The sequence below is a fragment of the Leptidea sinapis genome, chromosome 11, assembly GCF_905404315.1.
Source record: "Leptidea sinapis chromosome 11, ilLepSina1.1, whole genome shotgun sequence".
In the NCBI taxonomy this organism is placed as follows: domain Eukaryota; kingdom Metazoa; phylum Arthropoda; class Insecta; order Lepidoptera; family Pieridae; genus Leptidea; species Leptidea sinapis.
In genome coordinates this window covers 563029-582936 of record NC_066275.1, presented here as the reverse complement: position 1 = coordinate 582936, position 19908 = coordinate 563029, and the positions used below count along the sequence as shown (strand labels likewise).

Here is a 19908-nt window from a genome sequence, read left to right as displayed (position 1 = left end):
GGAGAAAAAAAGGGAATACGTTTGTATGGAATAACGCTGCTAGCGGCCCCTCTTAAATGAGTATTATTTTGTTTTTCTCTTTCACAGAAATTACGCACCGATAAAATATTATTTCTTCCGCTACTTTGAATTCTTTTTAATTAAAATATTTTTAATTTGACAGTTCTCCAACAACGGTTTTTTTTTAATGAACTAGAAAACTTCAATACATACTTCATTCATTTGAATGCTGCGTCAAGAAATGCGGCTGACAATATACGGGATTGCGTCCCGTTTTAAATAGTAACCAGAATAACTAACTATAAAGGAACGGCTTCACAGTATACTAAATTGACGTCACACTGTACAGTGGTCGCAGTGCAACATACCCTTGGTTTGTTTTACAAGTTATACGTTTTACGTTACCAACGTAGAACATGCAGGTCTGTTTTGGGAAGTTGGGAGTACTTTATCTTTAGTTAAGGCTTTAAATTAATTAATTTAATTAGCGGAATGATGTAAATTATATATGTTGTTCAGTTTACCATGGAGAAGGCTCATCTGCTTACTGTCGGTGACCCGTGACCATTACTGTAACATCACAGCTACCTCGGAGACCGCTCACTGAACTAGTAATTTGGTTTTATTTTCGTAATTTTTTTTTCGCAGAATATAAATTATTATTAACAGTATTTTATAGATTTTTTAGCTTTATTAATCTGCATTCTCAGCTACGTTACGAATCCTCGTTATCTTCGTCAGAATCACACTCGGAACGAAAGACAAAGCTTGTCAACCATATCCTGCTGTATTTCAATTTCTTGTCTGTCCTTTTCGGTTTACGCGCACAGCAAATCCAGTTCAAAATTAAATCAAGGGTCAAAACGTAGACGGATTAAACAATAGACTAATAGATAGGTTCCATCTCATTCACACATGAAAGAGAACAGCATATACATTAGTCATGTAAAGAAATGAGATAACATCATATTATCTTCTGTTTCATGAAGTGTGCCGGTTTTTTCAAGGTCATCGCAGCACTGCGCGAAATATACATTGAATTACTTCTCAGCTTCGAATAATAATTTTTCTATCCGAATTTCAATGAAAACATGGATCAATGCAGTGTATTAGGTTGCAAAAGTGATCAAAGCATCCTGATTTGTCTTTTCTTACGTAAGTATAGCATTTTGGATTTTAAGTACCTTCAAAATTAATTTTTTTTACTCAATCACAATATACAAACCAACTAAGAGTTGAACTTTGTTTGTTTTTCGTCAAGTTGGCCGCTATGTATTATGTATGTGCTATATGTTAATATGTAAGTAGTAAGCATTAGTATGTTACTGTTTTAATACAATGCCACTTAGCTTTAATGTTGTTTTATTTTTTCATTCATTCTTAATGCGTATATATGAAAATAGTCACATCACGCTCATCATATTATTCAATAACCCTTTAGACACTGCTGCGTTTGGCGATTAAATTAAATAAAACAAACTGCTGGACTGTGAGGAATATGTGGAAGATGATTTATTAGAAAGTTACATGATATATAATATACAAAATCCTTAAAACTAGTTAGCCAATTACAATTGTTACTTAAAAAATATTTACAAGTTTAGAAAATACACATCAATACTATAGCTTACATTTTGACCAGTAGTAAAACGTTTCATTCAATAAGAATTGAGAATAATATTATGTGTTCTATTTCGCTCTAAAACTAATGCTATCGCAGTAAGCCGGCCAGCGAGCGCGGGCTTGTGTAAACTCGCGTCGAACCTCGATCATTCGATGTCAATGAGCATTTAGCACCTACTCTGTCGCTCATTGATTAAAATTGCATGAATAGTGGTCGACGCCCCGACGCGTCAATCGAGTACGCTCGGCCTTACTGTGCGGTTGTGTAACGCGGAGCATATGACTGATCACGTGAGTATATCTGCGGTCGTCGAGAGAACGTGACGATGCTTGTACTTCGATGAGATGACTACTGATGATCTGTATGATTCTATGAGTTGATGTACAGCATTATGAAATGGTTCTTATCAGAGATAAAATAAAATGTTCTTTTTAGAACGAATCTTTCGGCGTACGCTTATTACAGTTATTATGCACGATTAATATTTCTACGATCTATAATGCTACGAACGTTACAAGTTAGATATTAGACATTTGTATTAATTGATATTATTGGTTGTAGGTACAGCTACAACCCTTTGATCCCAAGCAAATGAATGTAACGGATAAAGCCTCGCAGAGTTACTACTCGTTAATTATAGATTATTGGACTTAAGATAAATTATTGGATTTCCAGCCAATGCGGAATTGTTAAAAATCAGGGTGAAGCTTTGATATTGGAATACCACCCACCTATACCTATCTCACATGCGGCACGGCAGTCAGTTGTCTATTGATAATCAGTCTACGGGTCAAAATGACATGTGTCTATGATAATACACATTTGACATTAGTGATTACTGATTAGACAGTGATTCGATTATTGTTATAAAAGCTATTATGAAATGTAATGTATCACAAATAAATATTTTTACATGCTATTTTAATGTTCATTAGTACTGTATAATTTTGTTCTTCGCCCGTGCGTGTATTATAAACGTAATTTTAAGTTCTGGAAGTTGTAATTACACTTCATGCAAGCGTAAAAAAGGAAGTACAGCAATGGATTCATGTCTCGGAGTGGAGCAAGACTTAGACAAAGCAACTACGAAATTTACAGCTTTAAATGAACATACAAATAATTTTTTGCAAGACTTAATATGTCGTGTAGAATGTTTGAAAAAAGAAATTTCGCAAAGTAAGTGTTAAACTACGATTTTCGTCTTCACCACTGTATGATTTGGCAATTTTAGCTCAGCTTGATTTTTACAGTATTTTTATTCATATTTGAACTGTAATTAAGATTGATGACGTACATTTTCATTAAATTTTATTAGTATCATCTATTTTTTTCATTGAATCTTTAACACAATCTGATATGTAGAACTGTCAATATACACATTTGTAGAAAATTTGGACTTAATACTGTGATTAATTTATTTTTCAGATACTGCAAATACTCCTTTGACACCAGACCAAGCTATGGTTATAAGTGACCTGGCTGCTGCACTTAAGCAATCTGTGTTTCAAATTTCTACTGGTAGGTTTCAATAATTTAATAATAATAATAAAGCAATGTAAACATTGTGGACATATTAGATTTGAATTGATTTTATACTTATGTACATTCTGTGTGTTTGGTTTATTCTTTTCTAGTATATTACTATAAACATTATAAGAGAATAACCTTTATTTTAGCTCTTTATGAAGAAGCAGCCTTGATGATACAGTTGATCCAAGGCTTTCTGATATTTTTTGAAATGTCAACTCTGTATTTCTTATACTTTATTAAATGTAAGGCCAAAATTAAGGCCAAACCCAGCATGTCAAATACCATCTCTAAATTCAATTCGTACAGTATTTAAGGCCTGTATTATGGGAATATTTATCTTATTGTAGAAATGTGACAATATTATGTTAGTTTTTTGTAGAGATATTGTGTGTGTGTGATTTCATTATCTATCAAAGCGGACAAATCTGACCTCAAGCCAGAAACATAATTTCACTCTCATTATATAAATCTGTGGCATTCAAGAAGCTACATTGCATTTAAACTATAGTATAACACACAATTAAACATTTTTATAAATTTTCTGTTAGTATAATTTTTCATGAGGAAAAGAGAAGTGGTGCGGCAAGCAAGACTGCTGATGGTATATGATAATCCTAGACCTTTCAGGACTCTTGTAAAACCCCAAATTATGAGTCACACATTACAATTGCACTTGTGATATTACATCTCATTAGCCTGGTAATTTCACTAGCAAAAAGAAACAGAAATACTGGCACTCTACTATGGTAGAATAAAGTGACGCTATGAGCTAATAAAAAAAAATCTAAATGCAAACAAAAAAAAATTTGAATTTGGAATGCAAGTTGCATCTTTTAATACTTTAGTTGTATTATTATATAATCTAGGTTAAATGGTACGGACTTTGAATGAAATAAAAGCTATTTTTATTTTATCATGGGTTTCTCAGATAGAATCCAATATTAAGTCATCTTGTTGTGGTTGTGGCTAAAAGTTTCTATTTTTTTACAGATCACAGGGAGTTGCACGCAACGGTGTCCCGTGTAGGCAAGTCAATTGATCGGCACTTCATCACTGATTATGCCTCAGTTGCACCCAAAGCTGAGTCATTTTGCAATGATACAAACAGACCAATCATGGAGCAGGCTATTGCACAGCATTTATATAGACAGGTACACATTGTACACATTCATTACATGTCTACAATTATTTCACATTTACCAGTGGGAGGCTCCTTTGCACAGGATGCCGCCTAGATTATGGGTACCACAATGGCACCTATTTCTGCTGTGAAGCAGTAATGTGTAAGCATAATTTTTTTTCGGTCTCAAGGCGCCATAACTAGTAAAATTACTGGGCAAATGAGACAACATCTTATGTCTCAAGGTGACGAGCGGAGTTGTAGTGCCATTAAGAATTTTTGGGGTTTTACAAGAATCTTGACTGCATTGTAATACACCCTTATCAATTACCATCAGCTGAACGTCCTGCTCGTCTTGTCCCTTATTTTTCATTAAAAAAAAATACCTTGAGAGTGAATAGTGATGTGATTTTGAACTTTAACTATGTTATTACAAAAAAGTTGAACACTTGTTTTAAAAGAGTTCTATTACAAATCTGTCTTTCTGTTGTTTAGCGTTAAACAATCTTGCTTATATTTAAACATGAGTTGAAGCTAGTCAAAGGTGTGTCTAACGGATAGATTTTATTCAAGGAAGATTTAGAATATATGATGACAGATAGATGACAGCTGACAGAATGATGTTCCATTCCTTTTGTTCCTGGACACTTCAGTTTATGTTACGCTTAGTGATGTTTTACTACTCCATTTTAGATGTTGTTATTGTTAGGTCACTGACATTGTTATAGTTAGGTCACTGTTTAACAAAACATGTGTCTAAGCCATGTTAAGTTAACAGTTTCTAATAACACCGAAAAAGTTTTAATTTAATTTCCTAGACATTATTGTAGGTATAAAATATAATGTCATCACACATAGAGATAATATCTGTACCCATTACAATTACAAAGTGTCAGTGGTGGAATAAGTAGAACTATTACCTCACCATATAGCCCCAGGTTCGATCCACGCCTGCCAACTACCCATATGTTTTTAGTGTTTAATACAAAAGTATGTTTATTTAAAACTTTTTTAAGTTTCCAGACGGCTACAACACCAATCAACCAATACCCTGGCAGTCTGTAATTCCTCTTGTCTTACAGGATAATATAGGCAGCATTGATCGCTTACCACAAAACTAAACAGGAAAATATAAGCACAGTTGATCACTTACCACAAAACCAAACATTAGAATATAGGCAGAGTTGATCACTTACCACAAAACCAAACGTTAAAATATAGGCAGAGTTCATCACTTACCACAAAACCAAACATTAGAATATAGGCTGTGTTTATTGCTTACCACAAAACCAAAACCGCGCGTATTGAGAACTTCTTGCCTCTCACTTGCTTTGTGGAATAAATTAAAGGTTGTAATTTACCCAAACTAATACAACTGAGGGAGTAGGGACCTTCAAGAAGAGAGCATACTCCCAACTTCAAGACAGGCAAAACATCTCTTGACCCCAGGTATTGCAATGTCCATGGCCTTACCACATTTCACCACATGAAGCTCTTGCCCGTTTCCCCCAAATATATAAGACAAAAATGCAATGTTATCTTGCATAACTGGTTCTTTTTAATATTGAAGGGTTTGGAAGACGTCGGCGACACTTTCGTAGCTGAAGCTAATGTTGCACCCGTAGAACGTACATGCACATTCGCCCAACTGCAAAGATGCGCCGCCGCACTGGCAGAAGGAGACCCGGCTCTCGCCATTGAGTGGGTCCAGAAACACGCCGAGGACTTGGAGCATTCACCGCTACCATTCACTTTACATAGGATGCAGGCGCTTAAGGTAAGCAAAGTTAATGCATTATTGTGAAAATTGTGTTGTAAGTGTGTTAATCAATATATCTTTAACGGTCGTTCCCAATATTCAGTCTATGTCTTACTTGAGATAAAAATCGTAACTATCGTTGACTTTTCTGTCCCAATAAACTTATGGACGGTAGCTCACCTTATCTGTACACAGTGTCTGTCAATAGCACAATGTATAATAGCTTCCCAGCAATAGAATGTTGTATGGAAATTGCAATTCACGCGTACCAATATAAGGTGATAAAAATGACTTATCAGGTATATTGGGGATAGCTTCAGATTATTGACAGCTAATTACTGACAGTAGAAAGTAATAATTTATCTCTATCTGTAGATAGTATATTGGGAATGGCCGTAAGTAAAACCTGTCAAGTGTGATCAGCCTTTCACACATATAACGGCCATTTTGTAATTAGTCTTTATCTTGGTTTTTTATTATTTGTTGCTACTGCAGCAAAACAAAGACACAATCTATTCAAACTTCTGCCGTGTATCTATTGCGGCTTATGTGTTACAGCATGCTGATTGTAGGTACAGTCTGAATACAAGAATTTGTGTTGGTTACCCTTTGGCTGTGGAAACTTAAAAATTCCATTAAAATATGTTATGGAATATGTAAGAGAATTTTCTAATAAATTCATTATTAATTTCTACATTACCATACTTGTACTATTTATTTAAGTAACAGAACCTAAACAGTAACTGTCACCTATGATGATGGCAGTAATAAATTATCTGGATGTTACTATCAATAGGGGAATACCCCAGGGATAAATTCTTGGACCTTCTCTTTAATTTGTATAGTGCAAATTAACTAGTATCTACTAGACTATTACTGTTCTCTTTTGTACTCTTGTGTGATTCGCACACAGTAAAGCAATTATTCTAAGGTTGTTTTTGGCCCTAGATAAAACGAAATATTATATCCAACGAGTGCAAAATGCATATCGTCAATTCTCGAGTGCAATATGACATATGGTTGGAGGCGTCAATATTTTCAACGTATTATATATTATACTACGATGGCGATGCGAAGGCGAAGCGATGTATATATATATATATATATATATATATATATATATATATACATCGCTTTACTTGTATAAAAAACTTAAATGTCTAATTGAACGCAGTGTAATTGAAAAACTAGACCTGCTTCTTAGTGCCTAGGCATGGTCGACAGCATTCAGCGGTTCCATACCACTAAGTGCGTTAGTAGTTTAAGGCCACCTTAATATTTAATTATGTAGATTATTATTTAAATGAATATAATTATATTATAATAACACTATATACGAATAGAAAAATCGAAAAAAGTCATTAGTTAGGCTACAACAACTGTCAACTCGTCTCATGAGGGGCTGCTGAAAATCAGTGTTGAGTTGGTGTCTTCTGCACTAAAATAACATTGTACTGAGTCTGCTCTTTTTAGCAAGTAATGTGCACACAGTGCTTTTTCGTGTTTGATAACGTTGTTTCTTATTATATTATATTTAGTAATTAAACTTTTCTAATATTATTGTAAAGGTGTGTTTTTCTTGCTAATAAAGTTATTTCTATTCTATTCTACATATGAGTTAGGGGATAATTATACTTGCACAAGTAAAAAATAGAAATATATTCTTTGATTTATCAGCGATATAGTAGTATAGGACGGAATGATCACCTTATAACAAACCATCTATTGATAGCTGAAATTAAATAACCGTTGTGTGCATTTTGGCGTATGGTTCGAAAATTCACTCTTCATTCAATAACCATTTGGTAGTAGTAATTTAAAGTTTGTCATATAACATATGAAAATCCTTAAATCAATTATTATCACTAAATATCGCACGCAGTAAACACGTTGAATAAAATGAAACCATTCTCAAATGTCTAGCACAATTGGGGAAACTTATCTGTATAGTATTCTCAAACTTTTATTATTATTTGTTACAACAGTTGGCTCGCGAGAAAGGCGTCGTGCCCGCTATAGAATACGCCCGCGAGAACTTCCCAGCGCACGCGACGCGACACGAGCGCCAGTTACAGGCGGCCGTTTGCGCACTCGCGTGGTGCACACCCGCTGCGCCTCCCGCGCCGCAGCGGTACACGCACCTACTGGACCCCAAGGCGCTTGGTGAGTGCACACATAAACATACTTAATATATTTAAAACAAAACTAACCTTCTAGATTTATAATAACAATAAGATGATGACAGATTTGAATTAGTTATTTGTGCAACTGTTGCTTAATAAGGGGTATTAAAACACGAATGGGGTTTTTGATAATAGTATCACATGAGTGTTTTAATACTTAATTTTCAACAGTTGCATACAAGACTTTATTTACACCCGTAATATGAATCCTCTAAAAATATTCTCAAACAGTTAGCCCACTGCTATCATTAAAAAACCCGGCCCTGGTAACCATTACATCTTCCAAACGAGTGTTGTAATGTTGTACTGAATTTCATTACAATACTCGTTTGGATGATGTAATGGTTATTAGGACATTGGGTGTTGTAATGTTGGCAATTCAAATTCAAATATTTTTATTCAAAATAGGATGTGAAATCACTTATTGAAAGTCAAAAACTACCACCCAATCCAAAATGAATGCCTCAGGCCTGAGAAGAATGGGCGCAACAAACTCAGCGGGCTTATTTATTTTCCTTTATTTAGTTACAATTTATGTTATCGGACAATAAAATTAATACTTTAATGGCCAGCGGGCGGTCGCTTCATTCCCAGTCAGCGGTATCATTAAGAAAATAATGTCGGGCCGCCGAATTTCACCTTCGCCCGGCACGCCACATATTGGGATATCATGTGGTGTTCCTCCACAGTGCGGTTATCGAGGAAGTTTCTTCCACATACCACAAACCTTGGGTGGACGGGATGAGTTTTCTTATGCGGCGATTCCGGGACGATCCGACACGGGTCCCCTCAAAAAAAAGGCGGACACGTTCCTTAAAGTCCAACACTCCTACGATTTATTTGTTGGAAGAGAACGTGGGCTGTGATGATCACGTAACGCGCAGGGCTGGAGGCGTCGGAGCTGTTCACCCGCTCGGCGTGCAGCGTGGTGGGCGTGGCGGCGCTGTCGCCGCTGGCGGGCGCCGTGCTGGCGGGCGCGCGGGTGGTGCCCGCGCTGCACGACATCCGGGCCAAGATGGCGCACCCGCACGTGGTGGCCGCCTGGGCCGACGACGAGCTGCCGCTGGAGGTACATGAGCAGGGCTGGAGGCGTCGGAGCTGTTCACCCGCTCGGCGTGCAGCGTGGTGGGCGTGGCGGCGCTGTCGCCGCTGGCGGGCGCCGTGCTGGCGGGCGCGCGGGTGGTGCCCGCGCTGCACGACATCCGGGCCAAGATGGCGCACCCGCACGTGGTGGCCGCCTGGGCCGACGACGAGCTGCCGCTGGAGGTACATGAGCAGGGCTGGAGGCGTCGGAGCTGTTCACCCGCTCGGCGTGCAGCGTGGTGGGCGTGGCGGCGCTGTCGCCGCTGGCGGGCGCCGTGCTGGCGGGCGCGCGGGTGGTGCCCGCGCTGCACGACATCCGGGCCAAGATGGCGCACCCGCACGTGGTGGCCGCCTGGGCCGACGACGAGCTGCCGCTGGAGGTACATGAGCAGGGCTGGAGGCGTCGGAGCTGTTCACCCGCTCGGCGTGCAGCGTGGTGGGCGTGGCGGCGCTGTCGCCGCTGGCGGGCGCCGTGCTGGCGGGCGCGCGGGTGGTGCCCGCGCTGCACGACATCCGGGCCAAGATGGCGCACCCGCACGTGGTGGCCGCCTGGGCCGACGACGAGCTGCCGCTGGAGGTACATGAGCAGGGCTGGAGGCGTCGGAGCTGTTCACCCGCTCGGCGTGCAGCGTGGTGGGCGTGGCGGCGCTGTCGCCGCTGGCGGGCGCCGTGCTGGCGGGCGCGCGGGTGGTGCCCGCGCTGCACGACATCCGGGCCAAGATGGCGCACCCGCACGTGGTGGCCGCCTGGGCCGACGACGAGCTGCCGCTGGAGGTACATGAGCAGGGCTGGAGGCGTCGGAGCTGTTCACCCGCTCGGCGTGCAGCGTGGTGGGCGTGGCGGCGCTGTCGCCGCTGGCGGGCGCCGTGCTGGCGGGCGCGCGGGTGGTGCCCGCGCTGCACGACATCCGGGCCAAGATGGCGCACCCGCACGTGGTGGCCGCCTGGGCCGACGACGAGCTGCCGCTGGAGGTACATGAGCAGGGCTGGAGGCGTCGGAGCTGTTCACCCGCTCGGCGTGCAGCGTGGTGGGCGTGGCGGCGCTGTCGCCGCTGGCGGGCGCCGTGCTGGCGGGCGCGCGGGTGGTGCCCGCGCTGCACGACATCCGGGCCAAGATGGCGCACCCGCACGTGGTGGCCGCCTGGGCCGACGACGAGCTGCCGCTGGAGGTACCGCGCCGGGCTGGGGGACATGCGCGGATACGGATGTTGTTAATATTAATACTAACAAACAAAACTTAAACAATTTTTGGTCGGAACTAATACTTTTAGCCTATAAAATATAAAAAAATCCGCAGATCCACATCCTTCTGAATTAATGCGTATGTTCCGCATATGCGGATCCGGATGCGAATATCCGCAACATCATCCGTTACTTTGCAGAAATCCATAGTTATCCAAATGTTTTCAGTTTTCTTTAGTGTTAATTCCGCCAATATTTGTCTTTAAACAATTCGACACGTGTTTCGCCTCTACACGAGGCATCCTCGGGACATTTTAATTAACAAAACTGACATGAGACTCACTTGAGACGAGCCGAATTGTTTAAAAACAAATATTGACGGAATTAGCACTAAAGAAGACTCAAAACATTTCGATCAATATTATCCGCTGCCCTCCTACAATTAATGCTATCTGATAGTATTGTAGCATATCACCAGTTGACCAATACCAGGGAGACTCCTTTGCACAGGACGCCGACTAGATTATGGGTACCACAAAACCGGCGTGAAGCAGTAATGTGTAGTAAATTAGGTTTGGTCTGAAGGGCGCCGAAGCTAGTGAAATTACAATCAAGGTGATGAGCGCAATGTAGTGCCGCTCAGAATTTTTTAATATTTCAAGAATACTGAGGGGCGCTAAGGCGTGTCAATTATTTAGATAGATTATAAGATTTCTATGAACATTTGTATAAATATGAATTTGTTTGTAACAGCTACCAATTTATTTTAACAAGGTAAAAGAGAAGATTTTCCACACATAAATTAGGAAAAGGCCTCTTTCTGGATTTAGCGAAAGCCTTCGATACATTCTCTATCCTAGAGGATAGTGAATGTAAGAGTTGACTCTTAAGTACGTAGGCTTCTGGTAACTACGCTGAAATGATGCACCAACTAATATCTGACGGACACAACGAATTATTTTTTTTTTTATTTATTTATATAACACGCGTCAAAGTCGCAGACCAATTTGTGACCTGAGATCTGTATCTTTTGGTGTACCACAAGGAAAGGTTTTGGGTCCTATTTTTGCTCTTAAATATGAATGCAAATATCTCACTTATAAAGAAAGGCAAGTGATGTAGTACAGTCAAATCGACTCCAGCAGTATCTGCTCGCTACCATATAACTACTTTCCTATGCATCTTCCTATGGGATAATAATTTATAATTCTTCTGTCAATAATAAAATATGCTATATTTCTGAATGTCTATATGTTTCCTCTTTTATTTTTGAATGTTATTTTTTTTTTATGAAAATAAGGGAGGACATGAGCAGGATGTTCAGCTGATGGTAATTGATACGCCCTATCCATTTAAATGCAGTGCCGCTCAGGATTCTTGGAAAACCCAAAAATTCTGAGCGACACTACAATTGCGCTCGTCACCTTCAGACATAAGATGTAGGCAGAAATAGGCGCCGTTGTAGTACCCATAATCTAGCCGGCTTAGTGCAAAGGAGCCTCTCACTGGTTTACGTTATGTCAATTTACTTTTGTTGTGAATGTAAACGTTTGTGGTTTCCAGGTGGACCTCGGGGAAGAAGGTGGTGGATACCACTCGGTGTTTGCGTGTCCCATCCTGCGGCAGCAGGCGTCAGAGCAGAACCCACCCATGAGGCTGCTATGTGGACACGTCATCAGCCGGGACGCGCTTAACAAGCTGGCTCTGGGGCTCAAGTTAGTACACACTTTGTAATGTAACACTTACACCAACTACAGACACAGCCCCTCTCACTCACTCATTCTTTCACCTATCTCAACACCCAAAGAGAATTAATTCAAATTCAAAATATATTTATTTTCTCTCACAATAAAAACTTATTTAAATCTATATTTAAACATTGTTTTAATTGTGAAACACCGGTGCTTGAAATATGTAGCGAATACCTGTGCTACAAGTCACCGGGCCTCCAAAGCATATGGTAATAAAGCATAATACAAAAAATAAATATATTATAATAAAACTTAATTAAATAAAGAAAACTTATTTAGATAAAGAAAGTAATTGAGAGTAAACATTTTCCGTGTTGGGAAATACAAACCAGACTAAATACGCCCTATTAAAGTGTACTTTTAATACAGAGAATTGGTGTTAGTGTGGATGATGATTATGTGTAGGTGTGTGTGTGTAGTGACTTGATGTATGTGTTGTAGAATTTTTTTACCTTTTAATGTTAAGTAAGTTTTCAGTTTCAATGTAGTCCAAGTATTTCAGTCATTCAAATAGTAGTTTTTTACTTTTTTGATAGATTTCTGTAAATCAACCCAGAGAGAAAAAAATTCCGACCACAGACCACTGTCACCCAATATTAATGTAAATAATGATATGTAAATACAAGAATCTAAGTATTTAATGTGACGAAGGGATTGGCTCTGTAAGCCGAAATACAGGTTCCTCCTAGTTCAGCTCCAGCTGCTAAAACTTTCATGTTTTGTATAAACTTTGTCCATTGCATTAACTTATTTATTAATTAAAATAAATAATAAGTAAGTAACCGATCAAGGCTTGGAACCAGACTAAAAGAGTTATTAATGTTTAAATCTGATGTGTCTATTATCTCGTTCGGTTAATCGTGTTGAGCAGGGGTGCTCAAGCTTGAACTGCTGGCGATCTACATCAAAATTGTTAGACTACGATCGATCGACTCTGAGAGGCTTCAAGTATGTGTGATGATGGATTTTCGTCTAGGTAGAGTGTCACGATGACATAGATTTTAGTTTTGCGCAAAATATGCATTTTTTTTATCAAGGTAAGTGTAGGTCTGCTCTTAAATGTCAATGAAAAAACTCATAATTAAATTTCAAAATTGCGAGTTTATTGGTTCTTACAAAACAAACGCGTTCTAAATTTCTAAGTTTAACTGAAGCGTGACACTGCATGCCCTGAGCATACTTGTAATAAGATGGTACGTAATTATTACCGATTTTAGTTTATTATACCGGATTTTTTTCTCGAGATCGACTCAAAAAGCACTCGCGATCGACCTGTCGATCCCGATCGACCGTTTGAGCACCCCTGGTGTGGAGTGTTTTATTAACACCTATTAATCGGTTATTTTCCGGTTATAAAGTCTAAACGATACGACACGAGAGATTTCCAATGAACCGAAACACAATTTCGAAGGTTGCGTGTGTGTGTTAGTTAAACTTTTGACAATAATTTAGAACAAGAAACAGGTGTGAATACTGCCTATTTCAAGTCTTATTTATATCAACAAATACTACATACCATTATAATACTATTATAATTGTATAATATGATGTCTCATATAATAAAATTGTGTTATAACAATAGCAACTTACCGAATATTGGATATAAATCCAAATACAATCAAAAACTCAGCGTACTCACGGACATAACTACTCAATCAAAAGCAGTTCAATAAAATGAAACATTTTATCTAAGTTTTCCGCATTACTTCCATTCTTCATTGCTTCATACATTCGAAATTTTATTTCTTGTAGAATTACACCGTTCGGTAATGTCGCTGATAAGGATCGAATTCGGTTGTTTTTTTTTCAAAATCAACGAGTCCGATGCATGGCTAGGAATGTTGATTTTTAAAGAAGCCATTGATGCAGTTTATTAAAACTTATTTTATCAAATTCGGGCCCGAGACTTCTTTAAATACTTTTCGCTATTCCTCATAAATTCGGATTTGGATGATTTTACCTAGAAGTACCTATTATTACGTCAATGGTATAATATTATGGAATAAATATCTTCGCACAATTTGAATAAGTAGTTTTTAGAGAAATTACTTTTGACAAGCGTCTACCGATTTTCTACTATTAGAATTTAAAATCACTTATTGAGTGTCATAAACTACCAGCCATTCGAAAATATATGTCTCGGTCTATCTAAGTCAATCCTTCAATATGTGGGCCCGATTATAATTATAATTGAAGAAATAAATTTCCTTCGAATCTATTTCATTAAGTCCTTCTGATTTAAGACCTCTTGCTGGTTCCCAGTTTGCTTTATCCACTATTTTTAAATTATTTTTATTTCCAGATTGAAATGCCCCTACTGCCCTATGGAACAGTCGCCGGCCGAAGCGAGACAGATCTACTTTTCCTAATCCGTGCAAATTGCCGCAAACACATTCTCTTATAAACTGCCAATACTTTGTTATTTATTCGTAATACATCGCCGTAGTCTAAGAGTGAGATCTATAGAGCCTACTTAGACTTTGCTCAGACTTTACTTACGTAAAACTTAGCTGATTGTGATAAAACGTGAACTTGGCTTTTGCATTAGGCTGTCTTAGCTCAAGCTCTGTATAATTTCAGCTATATAGTATACTATTGCTCGAACCCGAAGCCCTTGAACGCTGGAGTGCCCCAAGGCTGTGTACTATCCCCCACATTGTTTCTTCTGCATATCAATGATATGTTGGACACCTCCAACATACATATTGCTATGCAGACGACAGCATTGGTGGTGCCGTATACACGGGCCATGCAAGTGTCTCTCGGAAAATCGTCGACCAGTGCCGGGAGCAACTATAAAAACGAAATCCAAGATCATGCTAAGCTTACAATCAGCTAAGTTTTACGTAAGTAAAGTCTGAGCAAGGTCTAAGTGCGTTCTACAGATCTCACTCAGCCTAAGATCGGAATAGGAAGCAGCCTCCACCTATCTGTGTAACGGGTGAAATGTTTAATATTAAATTCAATTTTTTTATATGTTGCGAGTTGACTGAAAAAGTCTGTCAAGGTCAAGATTTACTTAAAAAACATAAACGAAGTTCAGCGCATTTTTTTTATAATATGTGACCGTGAATGAAATCATATGTTTTTTATATAAGGCTACTTTTTAACGATACATGACTTTTACCTGGCAACCCAATAGTAATGACGGAAATTATAAACCTAACATTTTAATATGCTATCATTAGCTTGAAACTTCCTATCGGTACTTATGTAATTTGTCCTTTAATGGAATGAGTGAATTTGATTATTTTTTTTTTAATTTTCATTTATTATAACGTCCACCACTCGAGCAATATCTGTTAGCATATTACATTAATGTAGTATAAATTATTGTAAAGTATATCCTGTAGATGAAGCCACAACCTGAGAGTTGAACAAAGCATACAAGATTTTTTACAAACGATACGTCACTCGAATGGTTGGCTCAGTTGGAATGAGCGCTCGCGCAGGTTCGAGTCCCGCATCGTTCATAAAATTTTGTTTTCTGTTTTATTTGTGTAATTAATCCCAGAAGTGAGGGTTATCACTTCAAAAAGATAACAAATTGTTTAGCATATTAAATTTGAAATATTTTTATCTATATTTATCTTTCAAACATTGTACGGATAGGTGACGGTCCTTTACTATTGTAACTCTAATCTTTATCTCCAGTTTCTTCTGCCGTTGTATATTCAACTGACGATGATGACCGTTAGTTTAGAGAAAGGGTAGCTCTTGAATTCCTTTTAACCACAATAGTTAGTAGTTTATCATACGAAGAAAATGCAAATGGACTGCCTACCACGAGTTCCATATTGAAGTCACCACACAGGGGTTAGAGTGCGCGAAGTTGTCTCGCGCTCAACACAAAAAATTATTAACTTTTTTTATGACAAAAGGGATGAGACGAGCAGGACGTTCAGTTGATGGTAATTTCTACGCCCTGCCCATTATAATGCAGTGCCGCTTAAGCTTCTTGAAAAACCCAAAAATTCTGAGCGGCACTACAATTGCGCACGCTACCTTGAGACATAAGATGTTAATTCTCATTTGCCCAGTAATTCCACTAGCTACGGCGCCCTCTAGACCCAAACCCAATTATTCCTACACATTACTGCTTCACAGCAGAAATAGGCGCCGTTGTGGTACCAATAATCTAGCCGGCATCCTGTGCAAATTGGCCTCTTTCCTTAGGCCTAGGACTTCGCTATTCGTTTAAATTAGTTTTTAATGGTTAATACTAAGTGCAATAGAACATTCACTGATGATTAATGGTTCATAGTATCGAGTTAAGTGACTCAGATACAAAATTGTTACGATGAAAATATGATATCAAATGACTGAGTAATAAACTGAAGCTAACTACAGGTACATCACAAAAACAGATTTGAAACGTACATCTGTTATATATTACAAAAATTGGTGTTTTCCTGTAAGGAGTTCTAGTTTCCATAGCTATAAATGTTCCTTAGTTTTTTCGATTTATGAATAAAAAAGGTAATCGAAGGTATTTTGTTTTAATGTGGCGTTTTGTCTGAAGATCTCATATCACAACTAATGAACACAGCACTGCGCTTGACACAGTGAATCAAGAGAAATGGCTTTTGATCCGGTGTCGTTTGGGAGTTTTGGGACTCAATGGTATTGAAGCTGGAAGGGGCTTGGTGCCCGAACATAATTGCATAATTGTTGTATCTAATATTTTTCGATCGGGTACTACAATCGTGTTACTGTAGTTGGAATTATTAAAAAATTAAATACGTCGTTATACACACAAACAACACTGAACTTTTGGGCGGTGGAACGATAAGTTTTCGAATTAAAACCCTTCTGCACAATGAGACAGTAGGAATCACAGAACTTATATTCTCTTTGAACATGTGGTATATCTTGGGCAGCATCAGCTCGCAATATCTCTCAATATTCTGTTCAATCATTTTTCGATTTTGTTTAGGACATACAACAGGAACATTATTTTGTGAATAATTTTTTTTTATAAAGAAATCATAAGATCATATTATAACGTGTCCACTTTAGTAAAAATTATACAAAGAATTCAATTGCAATATTTTTATTTTGACGCGTTTAGCAAAATAATCACAATTTCTCGTACAACTCTGAAAGAGCGGCGATATCACGGCACGAATCACAAAATACGTTTTTTGCTTACAATAACCAAGCTTGTTTATCTAGCAACCCGTAACAACCATAATGATACCTCGACTATTGTAAACACAAGTGGCATAAGCGCCTAAAGTGGCCGCGCCGGGTTTGGCGCCATAACAGCTGGCATATCATATCATATAACTATTCAAATAATTTTGGTGCCATTTAGTAAGTCTTAAAGGTAATGTTTAATGTCTGCTTTAGTCAAGGACGCAACCCCTACCAGCTACAATACATTTACCTACCAACTCCCGTCGCACAATACTTTGTACCCTGCAATAAAGGATTTTTATATTAATATTTACGTGAAAATCTTATGGAATTCCTTATGAGGCTCTGAGCTCCGCCTCTATCATTGACCAAACAATAATCTCCGTTCCTACTAATCTCTTAGAGAGCCCACCTGAGAGACACTACCTCCACAAAGAACACATTCTTGAATGTCTCTGAAAATTAATTTGATAGTAACTTCTGTGACTGTTCTCATACATACATAGACATGTTATATTGTCGTTGATACAAGATTGCAATAAATACTATATGTATAGGCTCCGGCAGAGATCTTGAGCGGTTTGATTGAAAATAGGGTCTACTGGGCAGAGTGCGGAGTATTCTTCGTGCAGTGCATGTAATAATGTAATGTATAATTATTGCAGACACAATATAACAATATTATCATTAATCTCCGTTATATTCAATAAAGATGTGTGTGATTTGATATTAAAATTACACAATGATGTTATACATTTAGTGAATTGGAGAATACTGTAACATAAGAGTAGATTATAATTATTATTAGATTTAAATGTGAAATATTTCTTGTTAGAATATCTTGGTTATTGTATTATATTGATATAATGCTTTGTTTTATTATTAAAACTATTCTAGAATGTATTTTTTTTTTAAATCCTGTTGTTATGTGAAACATTTAGGGTGCGAGTAAATTTTTTTTATGGAATACTTAAGTGGACAAACAAGGCATAAAAAAGTTATTTATTTTCTCAAAATTGATTCCTTTAGAATTCTTTTTGATGTCATTTCTTATACGACTAGATACTACTACCGCTTCGGAAACAAATGGCGCTCTGAGAGAGAAGAAGCGGCGCAAGAAACTCTCCCAGCATTCTTTTTTTTGCGCTCTTTTCAATAAAAATATACAATATTGTACAGTCGCTATAAAATAATCACAATCTAGTCCCAGGCTGTCCGATCATTTAGATATTCAGCAGTGGAGTAATAGGATTTACGACAGAGCCATTTTTTTATAAAACATTTAAATTTATTCATAGATAATGCCTGAACAGTGGCTGGGACTTTATTGTAGAAGTGTATACATTTACCCTTAAAGCTATTATGTATCTTATGAAGCCTACTAGAATTAGTTACAAGCAATCCCTTATTTCTAGTGTTATAATAAGTGGACACAAGTCACCTGATATTGTGTGATCACCGGTTGTGTTCATTTATTTTGTTGTAGGTACCCATGTCGTATCGTCATGAAATCACCGCACAAGGAAGCTCATTCTAAAGCTTGTTTGACAGTACGTGGGAGAAAGCTCCTTAAAACCGCACTGTAGAGGAACGCCACACATCCAGATGGCGGGGAAGACTTCTCTACGCACCACCAAGTGATATAGCTGTTATCAGAGCACTGGATCACCGACAATTCGAGCAGCTCTGCGATGCACGTGGTGAAATGGTTCGATATGAAACGGGTGTGCCAGACTGAATATGATAGCAATACTCCATCAAATAGCGTTAGAATGTGGGCCGGCTTAAAGTTTTACAGTGCCCTATTTATGACACCTAGCTTTTTCGAAGCCAATTTGGCTTTTCCTTTCAGATAAAACTTCTAGCCCCCTTATTCCAATACTAGGTGATTCATTAAGGGAAGTGATATCAAAGAATGGTGATACGATAAATGAAGTTTATTTATTGGTAAACTCGCAAACTTGAGTCATCTGGCGTTGAACTGGACATGGTTTATTAAACCCCATTCCTCGACCTTCTCAAGATAGGACTGGACAGAAGGCACAAGTTTCTGGCGGCACTGGTTGACGATTCCCCGAGACCTGTATGACCCGTGTATATGGTATCTTCACTACTGTCCTCCCCGAACATGCATTATTTACTATGCGGATCATAGCAATGCATGTTTGAGGAGCACAACGTAAAATTAATATGCTGAAGAAACGATGTACGACACTGCCTTGGGGTTGGGCACTCCAGCGTTCACCTGCTTCGGGTTATAGCTATAACCATTATCGTATCCGGCTCGAAGGACCATACAGGTGTACCGTTTTTTATGATAATGAATGATACTACTGATAGAATAAAATATGTATAATGAACTAAGATTTACAGTTTGATATATTACTTAAGGCGCTATAGTCCTAAAAGTAACATTTTTAAAAATCTACTTAAAATACTTCTACAAATACTACGGTTCCAATTTTTTGACATTTTTATCTTCATTTCTTTATCTAAATTATCGCTGTTTCGAAAACACGATTACTAAAACAAATCACG

General features: G+C 38.4%; 1 protein-coding gene across 7 annotated transcripts; it reads left to right on the top strand.

The window, feature by feature from the left end:
* Positions 1-2192: 2192 nt before the first annotated feature.
* On the top strand, positions 2193-18271 carry LOC126966682 (E3 ubiquitin-protein transferase RMND5B). 7 transcript variants are annotated; one of them, XM_050810843.1, is made up of 8 exons: positions 2193-2800; positions 3050-3142; positions 4145-4305; positions 5845-6051; positions 8019-8196; positions 9101-9285; positions 12044-12195; positions 14534-18271. In XM_050810843.1, the coding sequence occupies exons 1-8, from the start codon at positions 2665-2667 to the stop codon at positions 14598-14600; spliced, it is 1179 nt and encodes a 392-aa protein (XP_050666800.1). In that variant the 5' UTR covers positions 2193-2664; the 3' UTR covers positions 14601-18271. The 7 variants fall into 7 exon arrangements, with proteins under 7 accessions (XP_050666800.1, XP_050666795.1, XP_050666796.1 ...); XM_050810838.1 differs by lacking the exon at positions 9101-9285 and adding an exon at positions 9889-10073 and having other exon boundaries at positions 2204-2800; XM_050810839.1 differs by lacking the exon at positions 9101-9285 and adding an exon at positions 9692-9876 and having other exon boundaries at positions 2204-2800.
* The last annotated feature ends 1637 nt before the right edge of the window (positions 18272-19908 follow it).

Excerpts from the sequence above, each read along its gene's own strand:
- LOC126966682 (XM_050810843.1), top strand. The coding sequence starts at position 2,665 with ATGGATTCATGTCTCGGAGTGGAGCAAGACTTAGACAAAGCAACTACG. Across the intron at positions 8,197-9,100 it reads ACTGGACCCCAAGGCGCTTG|GGCTGGAGGCGTCGGAGCTG; the intron begins GTGAGTGCACAC and ends CGTAACGCGCAG. Across the intron at positions 9,286-12,043 it reads ACGACGAGCTGCCGCTGGAG|GTGGACCTCGGGGAAGAAGG; the intron begins GTACATGAGCAG and ends TGTGGTTTCCAG.